The 13,411-nt window shown below is 55.6% G+C and overlaps 3 protein-coding genes across 3 annotated transcripts; all 3 read right to left on the bottom strand.

Moving 5' to 3' along the window:
• Window positions 1–293: 293 nt before the first annotated feature.
• J4E90_010255 (uncharacterized protein) lies at window positions 294–3,161 on the bottom strand (the record flags this gene model as incomplete). The annotated part of the gene is made up of 2 exons (XM_051439769.1): window positions 294–3,111; window positions 3,154–3,161. The coding sequence occupies 2 exons, from the start codon at window positions 3,159–3,161 to the stop codon at window positions 294–296; spliced, it is 2,826 nt and encodes a 941-aa protein (XP_051286423.1).
• Window positions 3,162–5,192: 2,031 nt separating this feature from the next.
• J4E90_010254 (uncharacterized protein) lies at window positions 5,193–6,324 on the bottom strand (the record flags this gene model as incomplete). Its single annotated transcript, XM_051439768.1, has 3 exons — window positions 5,193–5,482; window positions 5,535–5,767; window positions 5,999–6,324. The coding sequence occupies 3 exons, from the start codon at window positions 6,322–6,324 to the stop codon at window positions 5,193–5,195; spliced, it is 849 nt and encodes a 282-aa protein (XP_051286422.1).
• A 411-nt stretch (window positions 6,325–6,735) lies between these two features.
• J4E90_010253 (uncharacterized protein) lies at window positions 6,736–7,252 on the bottom strand (the record flags this gene model as incomplete). The annotated part of the gene is made up of 2 exons (XM_051439767.1): window positions 6,736–7,032; window positions 7,244–7,252. 2 exons carry the CDS (start codon window positions 7,250–7,252, stop codon window positions 6,736–6,738), a joined length of 306 nt encoding a protein of 101 aa, XP_051286421.1.
• Between the last annotated feature and the right edge of the window lie 6,159 nt (window positions 7,253–13,411).

The following is a 13,411-nucleotide window of genomic DNA, read 5'->3' as shown; positions in this document are numbered from 1 at the left end:
CGTCCGATCCCGCTCCAGTGGAACGACGTCATCTACTTCTGGACTTCGTGCTCAGAGTCTTCGCGCAAGAAACTTTGGTTGTGTACGTTGGTGGGTTGGTAGATCGAAAATGGTGAGCTGCTAGGACTGTTTGCCCCTCCCGGTGTCTTACACCGACGAGCGAGAACAGACTTCGAACAACGCATCATTAGGATCTTACCGGTATCCGCGGTCTCCGAGGAGATTTTGAAAATCTGCATTATCAACTAAGGCTGTTTGGCCAACGTGGCTCAGTATCCAGGTATCTCATATCATCAATAAAACCCCTTCCTAGCCGTCCCCTTCTTCGTCCTATTCTCCCCCCAAATGCAACAAACACTCAAGCTCTCACACCACCCCTGCACCATCGTGCTCTCCAGTTCCTTCTCCACAGCAAACACCTCTGATCCATCCCCTTCCCTGCTTGGCCCCACACCCAGATGTACCGCATCCATGTCCTGCTTCTTTAGATCCGCATTCCAGGCCTTGATTTGCTTCTGCGTAGCTTTCTTGTACACGCGGATGGGTGTGTGGGCGTTGAGATACGCGGTAAAGTCTTCGATGACGATGGGGTCGTACATGAGGATCCTTTCGTGCCAGGTAGGCTTGCTGGGGTCGGTGGTTGGAGGCAAAGACCGGATGTGACTTGTTATCTGAGCAAAGACCTGGGCTTTGATGTTCGGCCATTCGAGCAGCGGGGTAGGTATGCGGTGGATGGGTACTAGACTTGGATCGGCAGTTGAGGCTTTCGCTTTCGCCGATTTGCTGGGTGAGGTTGTGGGAGAGAGCGTGATCAAAGACAGAGGTTGCGAGTTGACGTTTTTAGTTGTTCGGGGCGGCGTGGGCGAGAGGAGCTGCAGGGCTTCGTCTTCGGAGTCGAGGATCTCGTCTATGTCGATGAAGCGGCCTGAGCCTGTGGGAGGGGTCGATGGCATCTTAGTTCTGGTCTTTGATTTCGCGCGGGGCTTCAGGATTGGCGTCGATGACGCGGAAACTGATGTGGGTATTGCAGAATGCGATTTCGTCGGCCTTCCGCGCTTCTTGGGAGAACCGTCCATGGGCGTTGGTGCTGAAGCTGGAGGTTTGAAGATCGAGACTGGCGATTTCCGCATCTGCGCAGAGGGCGGAAAGTCAAAGTCATCGATGTCGACAAAGCTGTCTGGTGAGACAGGTTTCTGACCGGAAGGTGGAGGCTCTTGCATGAAGTCGTCAATGTCCCTGAAGCCCATATCTTTCATTTGATCACCATCGTTGCGAAACTTCGCCATTGGGGTGGTGCGTGAAGTGCTGGGAGGTGGCATTGGTGGATCAGAAGATATGGTAATTGGTGGCGGCGGGTCCGGGGGTATATCGTCAATATCTATGAAGTCAGATTGATCATCGTCTTGCTCATCAGGCGCATCAGTAGTGCCATCCATGAGCAATGGGATGTCTTGCGTTCGGTCTGGCTCGGGTATGTAAACGTCCTTCAAGTGCTCCAGCATACCGCCCTCGTCGTCGCGAGAACTCGCAGCCCAAAGTCCACGCTTGCCTTCCACCCTGCCGAGACGTGACCATCGCGGCGGCGCGCCATACGCAACATTGTCGGCGTCTTGCTCAGACTCCTTCAACGCATACTGTAGTTGACGCACCATTGTCGGCGACTCCTCAAGCACGAGCTGACTTGATGTTCCGAACAAGACGTCCTGCTGCTGCAAACGCGACATTGCCGACGAAGGGCTGAGCAGCTTCTCCGCGACAGGCTTGGGCTTGGCGGCTGCTTTCGAAGATGCTTTCTTCGACCTCGGCTTGGGATCTGCTTTCTCTGTGCCTGACTTTGAGCTGTTACGCCTGCGCACTGGCTTCTTCGGTGCTGCATCGCCGTCTGCTGCCGATGCATCGTTCAGCGGCACCTTTATTGTAGTTGTCGAAGCTCGGGACTCGAAGAAGCTGCTAGTCGCATCGTCTGGAACAGGTTGTGCATCCTTCAAGGCATACTGCTCTGTAACGAGGTCGGTGATGGTGCGCGGTTTCTTTTTCGGTGCTTTCCCTTTCTCGGGAGACGAGTCTCTGGAGTTGGTATTATTGCTGGGTATCTCGACAAGCTCGATTCTACGCCGCTTTGTCGCCGCCACGGCACCTGATACATTGTTGGATTTCGCAGCGATCTGCGCAGATGGCGATTGTGCGTATGCGAAGTTGGAGAGGAGGTTCGTGAAGGAGCCATCAGCGTTCTGCGATAATGTCTTGTTCTCCTTTCCGGTCGAGTCGGTGAACGGCGATGCGATTGTGGTATCGGGTGGTGGCGTCCAATCTCTCCTCCTTACAACAGCCTCCTCCAACTCCAATCCCTCTGCAAGGGGATCTGGCTGTCGCTGCTTAGGTGCAGCCTTCTTCTTCGGCTTTGGGCTGTCTGGCACTTCCCAGATCGACTGAGGCTTGGCTTGAGTGTCGTGGTCCTCTACAGAAGGCCGTGTTGCCGACTCCTGGCCTCCGTCTGCTCCGCCTCCGAAATGCGCAGACACAACCGATGCATCCCCCTGCTTGCCCTTACCCGCTCCTGCTTTCGCCTTTGTGACCCTCGGTTTCTTTGGCTTTGGCGCAGGCTCTGTCCCATCTTCCGCAGTCTTGACCTTCTTCGCGCGAGGTTTGCGGGGCTTGCCAGACTTGGTCAGCTTCGGCGCATCCGCAGCTGGTGCCGCAGGGTCGACCGGAGGTTCTGTCGCATCGTCGTCGAAGAAAGGGGACTTTGTAGGTCGTTGAGGCGGGCGGCGGAGTTCGTCGTCAGAGTCAAGGATCTCTTTGTCTGACTTGGGTTTCGCTTTGCGCGCTCGAGGCTTCGGCTTCGGCTTCTCGGAGCCGTCTGCAGCGGTAGTAGTAGCTGTAGCCTTCTTCGTAGTCCGCTTCTTGGGTTTCTCCGCAGCCAAAGGAGGCTCTATGGTATCCTGTGAGGTCCGCCGTGGCTGCGCTTGTTGTATTGCATCGAAGTCGTCGTCGAGGCGGCTTGTGAAGTGCTCGGAGCGTATGAGGCTGCCCACGGTGGCGAATCCTCTGACAGCTCCCTCGGGGATAGGAGCAGCTCGTGTATTGCTCTTGGACGCGCCGGATGTCGGCCTGAGGGGGCTCGCAGGAGGGGAAAATGCGAGAGGGGAGGACGCAAGCATGGCGACGCGACGGGAGGGGGCATCATGTAGCGGGGAAGCGGCCGGCGGACTCGAGGATAGCACCACGACGTCGTACATGGTATTGCCTGCCATCTTGAGGCGAGGAAGGGGCCTCGAGGCAGCCAGTACGGGCAGACGGAGAGGGCCAATCCATAGACTCGGTCTGAGTAGCTGGGGAGGGTGTGGTGTAGAGTGGCGCTGGTTGGTGAAGCCGAACAATGCACGGTCTTTGGGTCAACTGAAGTTCATTGCTGCGACACCAAAGTCTCCATCACCAAATTCCCAGCCATGCCCCTCCACCACCGTAGCTCCCACATCAACCCCCTGCGATCGAGCTGCATCTCGTTGAGAAACTCTACAAGTACTCGCAGATCATCATCATCGACTTGAATGACTGCCCCCGGCCGCATACAGCGCGGAAACCGCCTCCGCGGAAGTCTTCCAAAACCCATCGTAGCCTCCTGCCCTCCCCCAGCCTCGACAGCAACATGGAGCAGACTCAAAGCTTCAGAGCACCCCATTCATCCCGCTCAGTACGTCTGCGCGCTTGTCGCAGCTTCTGGCGTTGCGAGTGAGGTTCAGGACAGCCGGGAGCCGTCGCTGCGAACCTCACCCGCCGAACGAAGGTCTTTGGCATCCTTCTGCGAGCCTCACACAGCGAGAGGAGCTTCAGAAAGACCGCAGTAAGTGCCTCTCGTCTTTGCCGTCGACATCCTTGACCTTCGCTGCCCCTCCCTGAACCTGCCTCCTCAGCAGCTACCCCGCCTCGAAGCCACACACATCACCCAGCAAGGGCAAGAGAACGCGCAGGGACATTGCTGATGCTTTGGCTTACAGACAACAAGCTGCTGCTGTAGCCTCGCATCGGCAGCGACATCCTCTGTGGGTTGACTTCAAAGCTGCCTCCGACACACCTCCGCCCTCACCTCCGCCGACAACCCTCAGCGACAAGCATTGCTGAAGCACTGCGCAAGAGACGAAGCACAAGCCCGCATGGCTGGCCCAAGGCTGGCAATTACCATAACGATAGTCCATCTCGCTGTCGATTTCCTGGCGGCATGATGCTGAGCCATTCTCACCTGGGAGGCAGTAGCTTGGCCATGCCGACACCCTCGCGGAGTGCCTGGTGAGAGCAGTCAAGCTTGACATTCGAAGCCGACTATCGATGCCTTACCTTGCATCTTCGGATCGGTACTCATGGCGGCCACCCTTGACGCTCTCGTGACCCTCGCATACCGAAGACGAAAAGACTCGACGCTGTCACTCACTCGAAAGTAAGGCGACTCGGATCGGAGGAAGGGTCTCGGCCTACAACATACTGTGCGGGGCGCTTGGGCAAGCGCGAGGAACCCATGGAGGGGATACATACCAGCAAGAGACGGAGACTATGGGCATGCCACCGGAGCACCCAAAGGTTCATTGCTCATCGGCGCAGGCGCGGGTCAAGCCCGCAGCGCTGGCTCCATCTCGCTGTCGATGGAGCATGTGGTGTGTCATACTCAGCCTCCATGGCTAGTGTGCCGAGCAGGCTTGACCAGGCCGCATGGTATGGCGGTTGACGTACAGTCTACCGGAGCAATGACCGACAAGGCTATACAGTATTGTATCGTGCCTTCGCCAGCGAAATACTAACTGCAGAGTATCGCCAGCGAGACATCCGACAGCGAGATACCGGCGCGGAGCCACCGACAGTGAGACCTGGACAGCGACAAATCGACTACGGAATCGTTAGCCTTGCAAAAGAACATATCAGAGCTCTCGACTTACCATCTGGAATCTGCCATGGAAACCGAACCTTCACGTACGCGATGCTCATCAGCTTCGAAGCTGCAAGAAACAGCTAAGCGTTAGCATCACCAGCACCGTCGACGTCGGCTGCTGCCGTCGCAGCCCGAATCGACATCACGCAAGGAAGAAGAACCAGACGACTCTTTTAAACTTCATTAAATCCTGAAGACGTCAGCATTGTTTCACTCTGGGATGGTATAGGCTGGAGACTCACTATCTATTCATTCCGCATTGCGAATCCAACTATCGAACGATTCCAAATGGTAGAAGTCGGAGATGAACCCAATGCGCTTCATGCGAGATTGAGCCAAAGCAGCTGTTCTCTGCGCAGATCTCGAAGGCAACGCCCTTGTCGACGGTAGCACGACCAACGCATGTCTTCATGAGGAGTCCATCGGGGAGTACGTTGGGGTCGGCAAGTGTTGCTGGGATGAGATGGCAGAGATAGTTCAGCAGCTTGACTGCGACGTATACCCAATTCTTGTCTTCCATAGCGCTCGCGTAGATGATGTCGACCGTGTACTTCAGCTTGGCTGGGTCCGCGTCGATATTGGCGGTCACCTCGCCGTCTCAAGACCGTCGCACCACGAGAGTCCTTCTCGGCGCCCTCGTAGCGTCGAATATCCAACTTGTTGTTGCAGTCCTCGCGGTTTTTGGCGTTGAAGGCAGGGCGGCTGACGCGCCTGCCTCCGACGCAGCGCTCCCACACTTCAAGGTCGCTGGCTTCTTTGAAGCGGGCCTCGACCGCGATGATCGCGGCATTCACAAAGAGGTTCGGCAGCGGTGAAGAGCTCGATTGAGGACGAGCGAACGCAGTCCTCGTATATGCTGGCGATCCAATCAGATTGCGGAGATTGTCTCGAGTGGCGCGACGACTGTTGCCGATGAGTTCAAGACTCTGGAAGTACTTAGGCAGGAGCACTGCCTCCGACGCAGTGCTCCCAAACTTCAAGGTCGCTGGCTTGTTTGTCGCTGGCTTGTTTGAAGCGCCCGTCTATGAAGTCTTTATCGGGTTGGTTTGGTGCGCCACATCAGGTCTTTGCTTTCACATGACCCAGCCGTTCTTCCTCAGTGCGATCAGTCCTGTGACCTTGATCTTGGACATGAGATCCTGGTCCGTCATCACTGTACGCTCCCGCACCTTCTCCAACACCTGTGTGAGCTCCGCTTCAGTAGACGGGTTCGAGAAGAAGTGTTCAAGATTCAAAGTAGTGTCGCCAACGTGGCATCGACATTCGGTGGGAACAATGCCCTCAGTCAAGACAGATGACGATGATATGGTTGGCGAGGTCGTCGTCGATGGCGGGGATGTTCTTGACGCGCCTGCCTCCGACGCAGTGCTTCCAGACTTCCAGATCGCCATATCTTCGTCCATTTGTTGAAGTTGGCTAGAACGATCGTGATGCCGTGAACAACGAGACCCCAACTGCAAAGTAGGCAGCTCCAGAAGTAAAGGCTGCGACGTGTGGCTCTGTACAGCAGGCGGATGTTTAACTCGATGCAGATGAACCACGCGATTCCTAGAAATGCTGCTGCGGCCATGGACGATGGTCGGTCGGCAAGTTCGGATGCCTTGGGGTCACTGGACGACTTCACCCATGCTGTTGCAGGGCGGCCCATAGCTGGTGTTGCACCGGGACTTTGGCGACTTGTGCCCATGGATGGCAATGCGCCGGGACTTCGACGACTTATGCGCGCGCAGCAGTGCATCCGGGGACATCCATGTACGGGAGTTGCGGTAACTACCCGCACCACCTCCGTCATTGGCGTCATGGGCGCCTCGGACTCATCGCTGCTGGTAGTCCACAGCGTGGATTCGCCCGAAGACTTGGGTGATGTCTGCTCGGGCTGCGACTGTGCCCGAGAGGGCTGTCAAGCGAATGATTATCGAAGAGCGGTCGGGATCCAAAGGGTCGACGAATGTCGGCAGAAGATCCATCGTCGACACCGACTCCTTGACCTTCTTGGGCGCAATGTTGGGTCCGTTGATGATCATGGGAACACGCGCGCTGTTCTCATACCAGCTCAGAAACAGGAGCAGCTGCTTGTACGTCTCTCCTCTCTTCTTTCCATCGATCAGTAGCTGATCGTTGTGCTCTCCGCTGGAGTTACCAACGAAGAGATGGGCATATGATGATCAAGACAGGGGTGTGAGTATAAGTTTCAGCGCTGGGCTTGGGCACCAGCCCTACTCCTGGATACGGCTCTGGAGACCGCCATCCAGGCATGCATGTTGACCGTGATGTTTTGGTCAAAATCGGTTTGCACTGATAGTCTCCCACTCTTGCTCCTACTCCTGCCATATTGGGATATGGAAGTCGATTGCGACCCTTGGGTTTGACCGGCTCGGTCATCGTGTTATTGCAGACGTAGGCAGTTTCGAACGCTGCTCGACCCGTCTATGACCGCTTTCAGTCTCGCTGAAGAATCGAAATGGTCGCCGATGATTAAAGTGCGTAAAGTCCAAGTGGCTCCGTGGAAGAAGATGCCCATCGATGGTGTTGCGCCGGGACTTCGGCGACTTGGTTGTGGGTGATACCCTTCACGGTGCCGGGTGAGATTGGCAGCGGCCACGTCTGGGAGAACTACATCATCCTGCCTTCTCAGCAATCTCGTGGCCGCAGCCCTATTTGTGTACGACCTTGGTGCACATGTTGGCGGGGGTCGGCGAATGGCTTTTTCGCAGCGCATTCGAACGCTGGCCTATGGACGAGGTGCGCTAGGACTTCAGCGACTTACAGCGCATGGCTGAGAGCACATAACGCTGGCCTATGGACGAGGTGCGCTAGGACTTCAGCGACTTACAGCGAATGGACTTTTCGCAGCGCATTCGAACGCTGGCCTATGGACGAGGTGCGCTAGGACTTCAGCGACTTACAGCGCATGGCTCGGGGCACATAACGCTGGCCTATGGACGAGGTGCGCCAGGACTTCGGCGACGTACCGTGTCGATGTCCGATGTGCGCGCCCGCGGCGAGTAGCGGCACCGTCAGGGCGACATCCTAGATGGGCACCGGCGGCGAACAGCGGCAGCACCTATTCGATGACTTCTAAAACGATTAGCATAACCCAAAGACCTTGAAGATTGGTTGGACTTACTGAGCATGAACGCCGCCGGGCGCCATCATTTCGCTGTGTCGAACGCCGAATACCGCGACTGGCGGCAGTGGAGATATGACGATCGGATTATTGTCGTCTTGAAAACTCCTTGCGCCCCCAGTGATAGCTGGCGACTATCACCAGAAGCGACTTCCTCCATGTCGACGGACAAGACCTGGTTGATAACGGAAGCTATTGGCCCGCTTGCTAGCAACGCTAGCAAGGCTTGTATGTTCACTGTTGTGCCTGAGCACTCATACGTTAGCACGGCGTTGCACAAGCAGGTCTACTATGGACGGCATCGGGACTTCGACTTACCAGCTAAGGAAAACGTTTTGCAAGACGTGCCGGGCTGAACACCTGGCCTGTGCGAATATTTTGTAAGGACGAGAAGTGAGTGTAGTAGTCGGCGTTCGTCCGTACAGGCTCAGGTGTTCAGCCAGTGGCGACAATCCTGGAATGAAGTCTTGACTAGCGATGTTGTCAGCAATGATCAGGCATAGCCATCCGCAGCTGGTATAGCGGTGGCAGAGGAGGGGCTGAGGAGCTGCATCGGTCGACACCAGGCCGGCGAAGGCGGCGGCGTCAACAGCGAGCAATCAGGAGCGGAGTCAGTACATACCGCGATGCCTTGGGTGCGTCGAGCACCGGAGGAGGTCGCCTCCCCGTCGCCGAAGCGGGAAAGAAAGCGATGTCCGACCCAGAGTCGTCGTCCTACCCCGCGGCAAGCTCGAAAGCATCGCCGATGTGGTGTCAGGAGTTGTGCGAGGATGGCACGAGGGGCTCAAGAGGATGAAGAAGGGGAAGCACAGCAAGAATTGCGGCATTGGGGAGTGTGATGAAGTCGGTGGTGGGGAGGTGGAAGACGGTCAACAAGTCTCACCTTGAGGCGAACTTACCCGCTACCTGCGCACGGACCACAACAAATGAGAGACGGCCTCGCAGAAGGAGCGCGATAGCAAGGAGAAGGAGGCGCCGTCGACGGTGACCGTCGTTAGGGGCTTCTGCTCCAGCAGATTGTCGAGATTGGCCTCAGACGGTCGCACAAGGCGATGCAGTGCTGAGTTTGCCATGGAAAACATTCTGAGGATGTCCGGATGGCGACAGCAAGGTCTCGAGACCCAGCCTTGTCTGCTCTGCAAGTACGTGCAGCTGCTGCAGTGTAGCTGGACGAGACGGCGGCTGCAATCCAGTCCAAGCTGTGTGCGTAGAGAAAGTGATATGGCGGCGAGCAAGCCACTGCACTGCACCCGCGCTCCTGATGTTCCAGCGCCAACTCCGCGATTGCTCTAAGTCCGTTAAAGCACCTTGAGCCCGACGAGATGGCGGAGCAACCGCAACATTTGTACTTGCTGAAAAGTGGGATTTCCAGCCCCTTTCGCAGACTTGCACATGACTGAAGTCGAGCATGCCTTCAAAGACGTTCCGCTATTGCTGGACTGTCGCCAAAGAGCCTCATCATCGAGCACCTGAAGATTGCAACCCATAAGCAAGAACGACAGAACCACGACAGCGAGACATGTTTGGCAAAGTAGGCGTAATCACTGGGCATGGTCACTGGCTTGTTCATGATGTCGTTTTGCACTTCCAAGATTCAGCTATCTGGCCAAGCCTATCATGCTATCTGGAGAGTCTGCGAGGTCGGGAGACATGCATATGATTTGATGTGAAGTTTATCCGGCATCATCCTGATGCTACGGTTTTCCCCAGCTCGAGACACGGTATATGGGATGTCTGAGCTCACAGCCATTTTGATCGATCGACTGAACAAGTGTTAATATTCATGCTAACTACAGCTTTGACTAACACTCCAGCTCATGCTCTTCCAAGCTTGACGATATGTCGCAAGTCGCTGTCCATGCGACCGCACGACCCCCTATGATTACCAGGCCTATGTCCGTGATGCTTCACCCTTATCCTTCTCAGCCCCTTACCCTGCTTCTCAGCATGTCAAAGTATGACGCCCTCGGTTCTTCGACTGCCTTCTCCTCCGATTCTGTTGTATTCATCAATCCCTCACATCCTCGCGGTATCTCCTTGTGCCTTCGACTGAGCTCGGTCTCCCAGCGTCCTGCTTGTTCCCTCTTTCCCCCTATCCACCGCGTTCATACCATCCAGCACATCCAGCACATCCAGTTCTTCTGCCCTTTGCGAGGCCGGTCGCCAATGGCGCCGTGTATTCCACTTTTGCTTTGCTCTCCTAGCACACCCCTACCCACCATCCCCAAGTCTCCCATCCTCTCTCTTGTCCAAACCCTTCCATCGCAGCCCACCAGCTTTCCATGCTTTTCTGCTCTCCACTCTACACATCATCACCCCTCATAGTTATGTCCTGGCCCCACACTCCCCCAGCCGATCCCGAAAAGTGTTCAGACACTCGCCTTACCTCCCTTTACAAGCTTCAGCATCAGAAGTCTTGTTGCCGCATAGCCGCACCTTCCTACTCCTCGCTGAGGCCCTGGAATTGCTCGTGTGTTATGGGGCGGGGTTGTTTGGAGTTGCTGTGTCCGCGCCGTGTAGGTTTTGACTTTGCGGAGTTGGGGTGGCGGGTCGAGGGGCGGCGGCGTGTGGTTTGGTAGGCAGGAGGGAATGGGAGGTAGGAGGGACGTGGTGCTCGCGGTGAGGACGTGGATATTGGTGGGATAGCTTTGTTTTGACGTGAGCTGCGGCTCCTCGTGAGTTCCTGGCTGTGTCAGTTGTGCTCTTTCGCAGACCCCCTCCCTTCTTCCCCTCCAACGGTCTTTGCCCAGCTATGCCGCTTACCTTCTTTGTCGTCATTGTCATCCTTCTCGACACATGCCATCCTGCTCGCTCATACCCCTTTCTCCCCTATAGCCCCTATCACCAACCTCTACCCTTCTCCTCCATTCTTGTTTCCTATCCGCGCCGACGTCTGCCTTTCGTCCGCTTCATCATTCCTCGACTTGAAGGTTCTCCCTGTGATGCGAACCCGCTTGTAGGCATGATCCCTATGTTTGTCGAACACCGTGCGTAGCCCCTTGGGATTGCGCTCCTCGTCCCAATGCCGTCAAGGCCGTATAGATTGTATCTCGCTTGACCGCGGTGCCACCCTCGCAGCTCTAGTAGGTTCGCATCGATCGTTCGGGTTCGTAAGGGGCGCGCTCGTGAGGCAGTAGTCGGACGTCTCGTCGATGTGTAATGCTGGCCTGAGGGCTCGGACAGCGAAATGCAGGCGGCGCGACGGCCTACGGTCTCGCGCATCCGCAGTGACCATCTGGCTAGGTACTTGATGTCAGTGAAAGTCTGCACAAGGTCGTGCAGCCTTGTTCCTTGCCAACCTGTGCTTGATTGCCTGGAGCCACAGAAGACAGCCAGCGTGCCATTTACCACGGTACTGCGACGTGACCAGGTTACCTCGTGTATGGTTCCTCTGGTGTTCGGAAGCCCATACCAAGCCTCATCGATCGACCGGATGTCGTAAGGCCTTCGTGAGACCCTGGCTGTCCAAAGGTGGGTTTGCGCGACGGCGCACAACTATACCGCCTCTGATTCGATTACACTTCTGAAAAGCGTAATCGAATCGTAATCGACCTGGGTATACAATGGCTATACGACTGGTCAGATTGTGAAGTTGTGGTTGGCGTCATGTCCTGCCCTTGGCCCAAAGATATGCGACGGCGTGTAGCTCCACCATCACGACCCCAAATTTCTTTTGGAGAAACGCAAACTGTCCCCCAAGGAGCCTTCCATACGACGGGTACGCGATTGGTTATATCGTAATGTGGTGGTGGTTGCCATGCCCCGCTATGTCCGTTGCCGCATACGCGACGTGAAATTCCAGGCGCAACGTTCCTCTGCAATGACGCTGCGACTCGCATGACGTTTCCGAATGTCGGAATCTTCAATCCGAGTCTGTTCAGTGCTGATTGAAAGGTATGGTAGCTCGTGGCGGGCGCCAGGTGTGTCGACGGCTTTTCGTCGGCGGGGAAAACGCATCGTCGGGAAGCGCGATGGCGACGGCGTTGCGTAGAATTGCACACCAAGTACGATGGGAAGCGAACAAAGTCTTGTGATTCGATGCGAGGCGCAACGCACAGGTCGACATGGAACGTAGTTTGTGTAGAAGGGCGGCGTTGAGCATCCTAGCGTGGATGTAGCGACTCACCCAACTCCAGCTGGCCTGTGTCCTCACTAAGCAGAACACCAAAACCTTACTAATTGTACGTGCAACCAACCTCGCTGAGGAGGATACGTACAAGCTACCCACAACAGAACTCGGATAGTTCAACATGCTTGCCACCTACAGCATGAAGTTATAGGTTGCTGCAACTTCTGGCAGAAGGCCAGGACATATACATCAGCATGCGAAGTGGAGTGTTGCATAGCTCTATCTACGCGTATAACCCCTAAGCATTATCACGCATACTTAATCGGCTCATTTTAGTTCTATGACGTCTCTTCGCATTGCGCGCGCGCGTCTGTCGGCAAATCAATCTCACACAATCTACGAGGCTTCGCGACGAGCTGGCTGCTGCATACACTGGGTGGCTGCATGGTTGGTTGTTGACGAGACGTTGGTGTTGCGGGAAGGCAAAGACATGTCGTCGGAAAGATGATGTTCGGACATGTGCTCAAGCGTGATCGGATGATGCCTTCCGCCCCACTTCGGCGCAAACTTCAGCACGAACGTCTTCCTCGATGCGGCACGGGCAGCTTGCAATAGGTGCTTCGTTCGCGAGTTGCGTATTCTTTTTGCGGAATGCCTCATCGAAATCCAGAGTCTTTTGTACTTCGATGGCGCATGGTACATAAGGCGACATTTATAGCGCGAAAGAAGGCCATTACCAACTTGACTTTTCTGCAGCGGCGGACTTCTCCACCCTTATGCCCACGGCGCCGCTTCTGTCAACGAGACATCTTCGGCCGACCACATGAACGGAATCACTGTGCCCGTGCCAGACATGTGAGTCATAAGGGCGAGCTGCTTGCAGTCATCGGATGATGGAGCGCATGTGCTCAGATGATCTGGGCCACTTCGTAAGGTACAGAATACTTGGTGCGATGCGCATCTGACGCGGTTCACGTGGTGGCGCATATAGTAGATAAACAATCAATGTTGCTGCTCACTTCGGTTTTGCCATGTGTCGCTCTCGCGACTTGTTCCACGATGCGCAGTGATGTCAACGGTGATGTACTCGAGTTCTCAGGTAAACAATGACGTCATTGAGAAGCATTATCGTCGGCTGCTACTCGCTTGAAGGCCACCAACAAGCCCAGCATCAAGGGTACGCATGATTCACCGCAAGCTATAAGGTCAAGATGCTTGGCTGTAAGATATGTATCATATGAATACATGCTATAATCCAAACTACATACGAGAGCATGAGCACAAAGCTCGAGAT

The sequence above is a fragment of the Alternaria incomplexa genome (assembly GCF_024043165.1).
Source record: "Alternaria incomplexa strain BMP 0042 chromosome Unknown scaffold_20, whole genome shotgun sequence".
Lineage (NCBI taxonomy): Eukaryota > Fungi > Ascomycota > Dothideomycetes > Pleosporales > Pleosporaceae > Alternaria > Alternaria incomplexa.
This window is presented reverse-complemented; position numbering and strand designations above follow the sequence as displayed.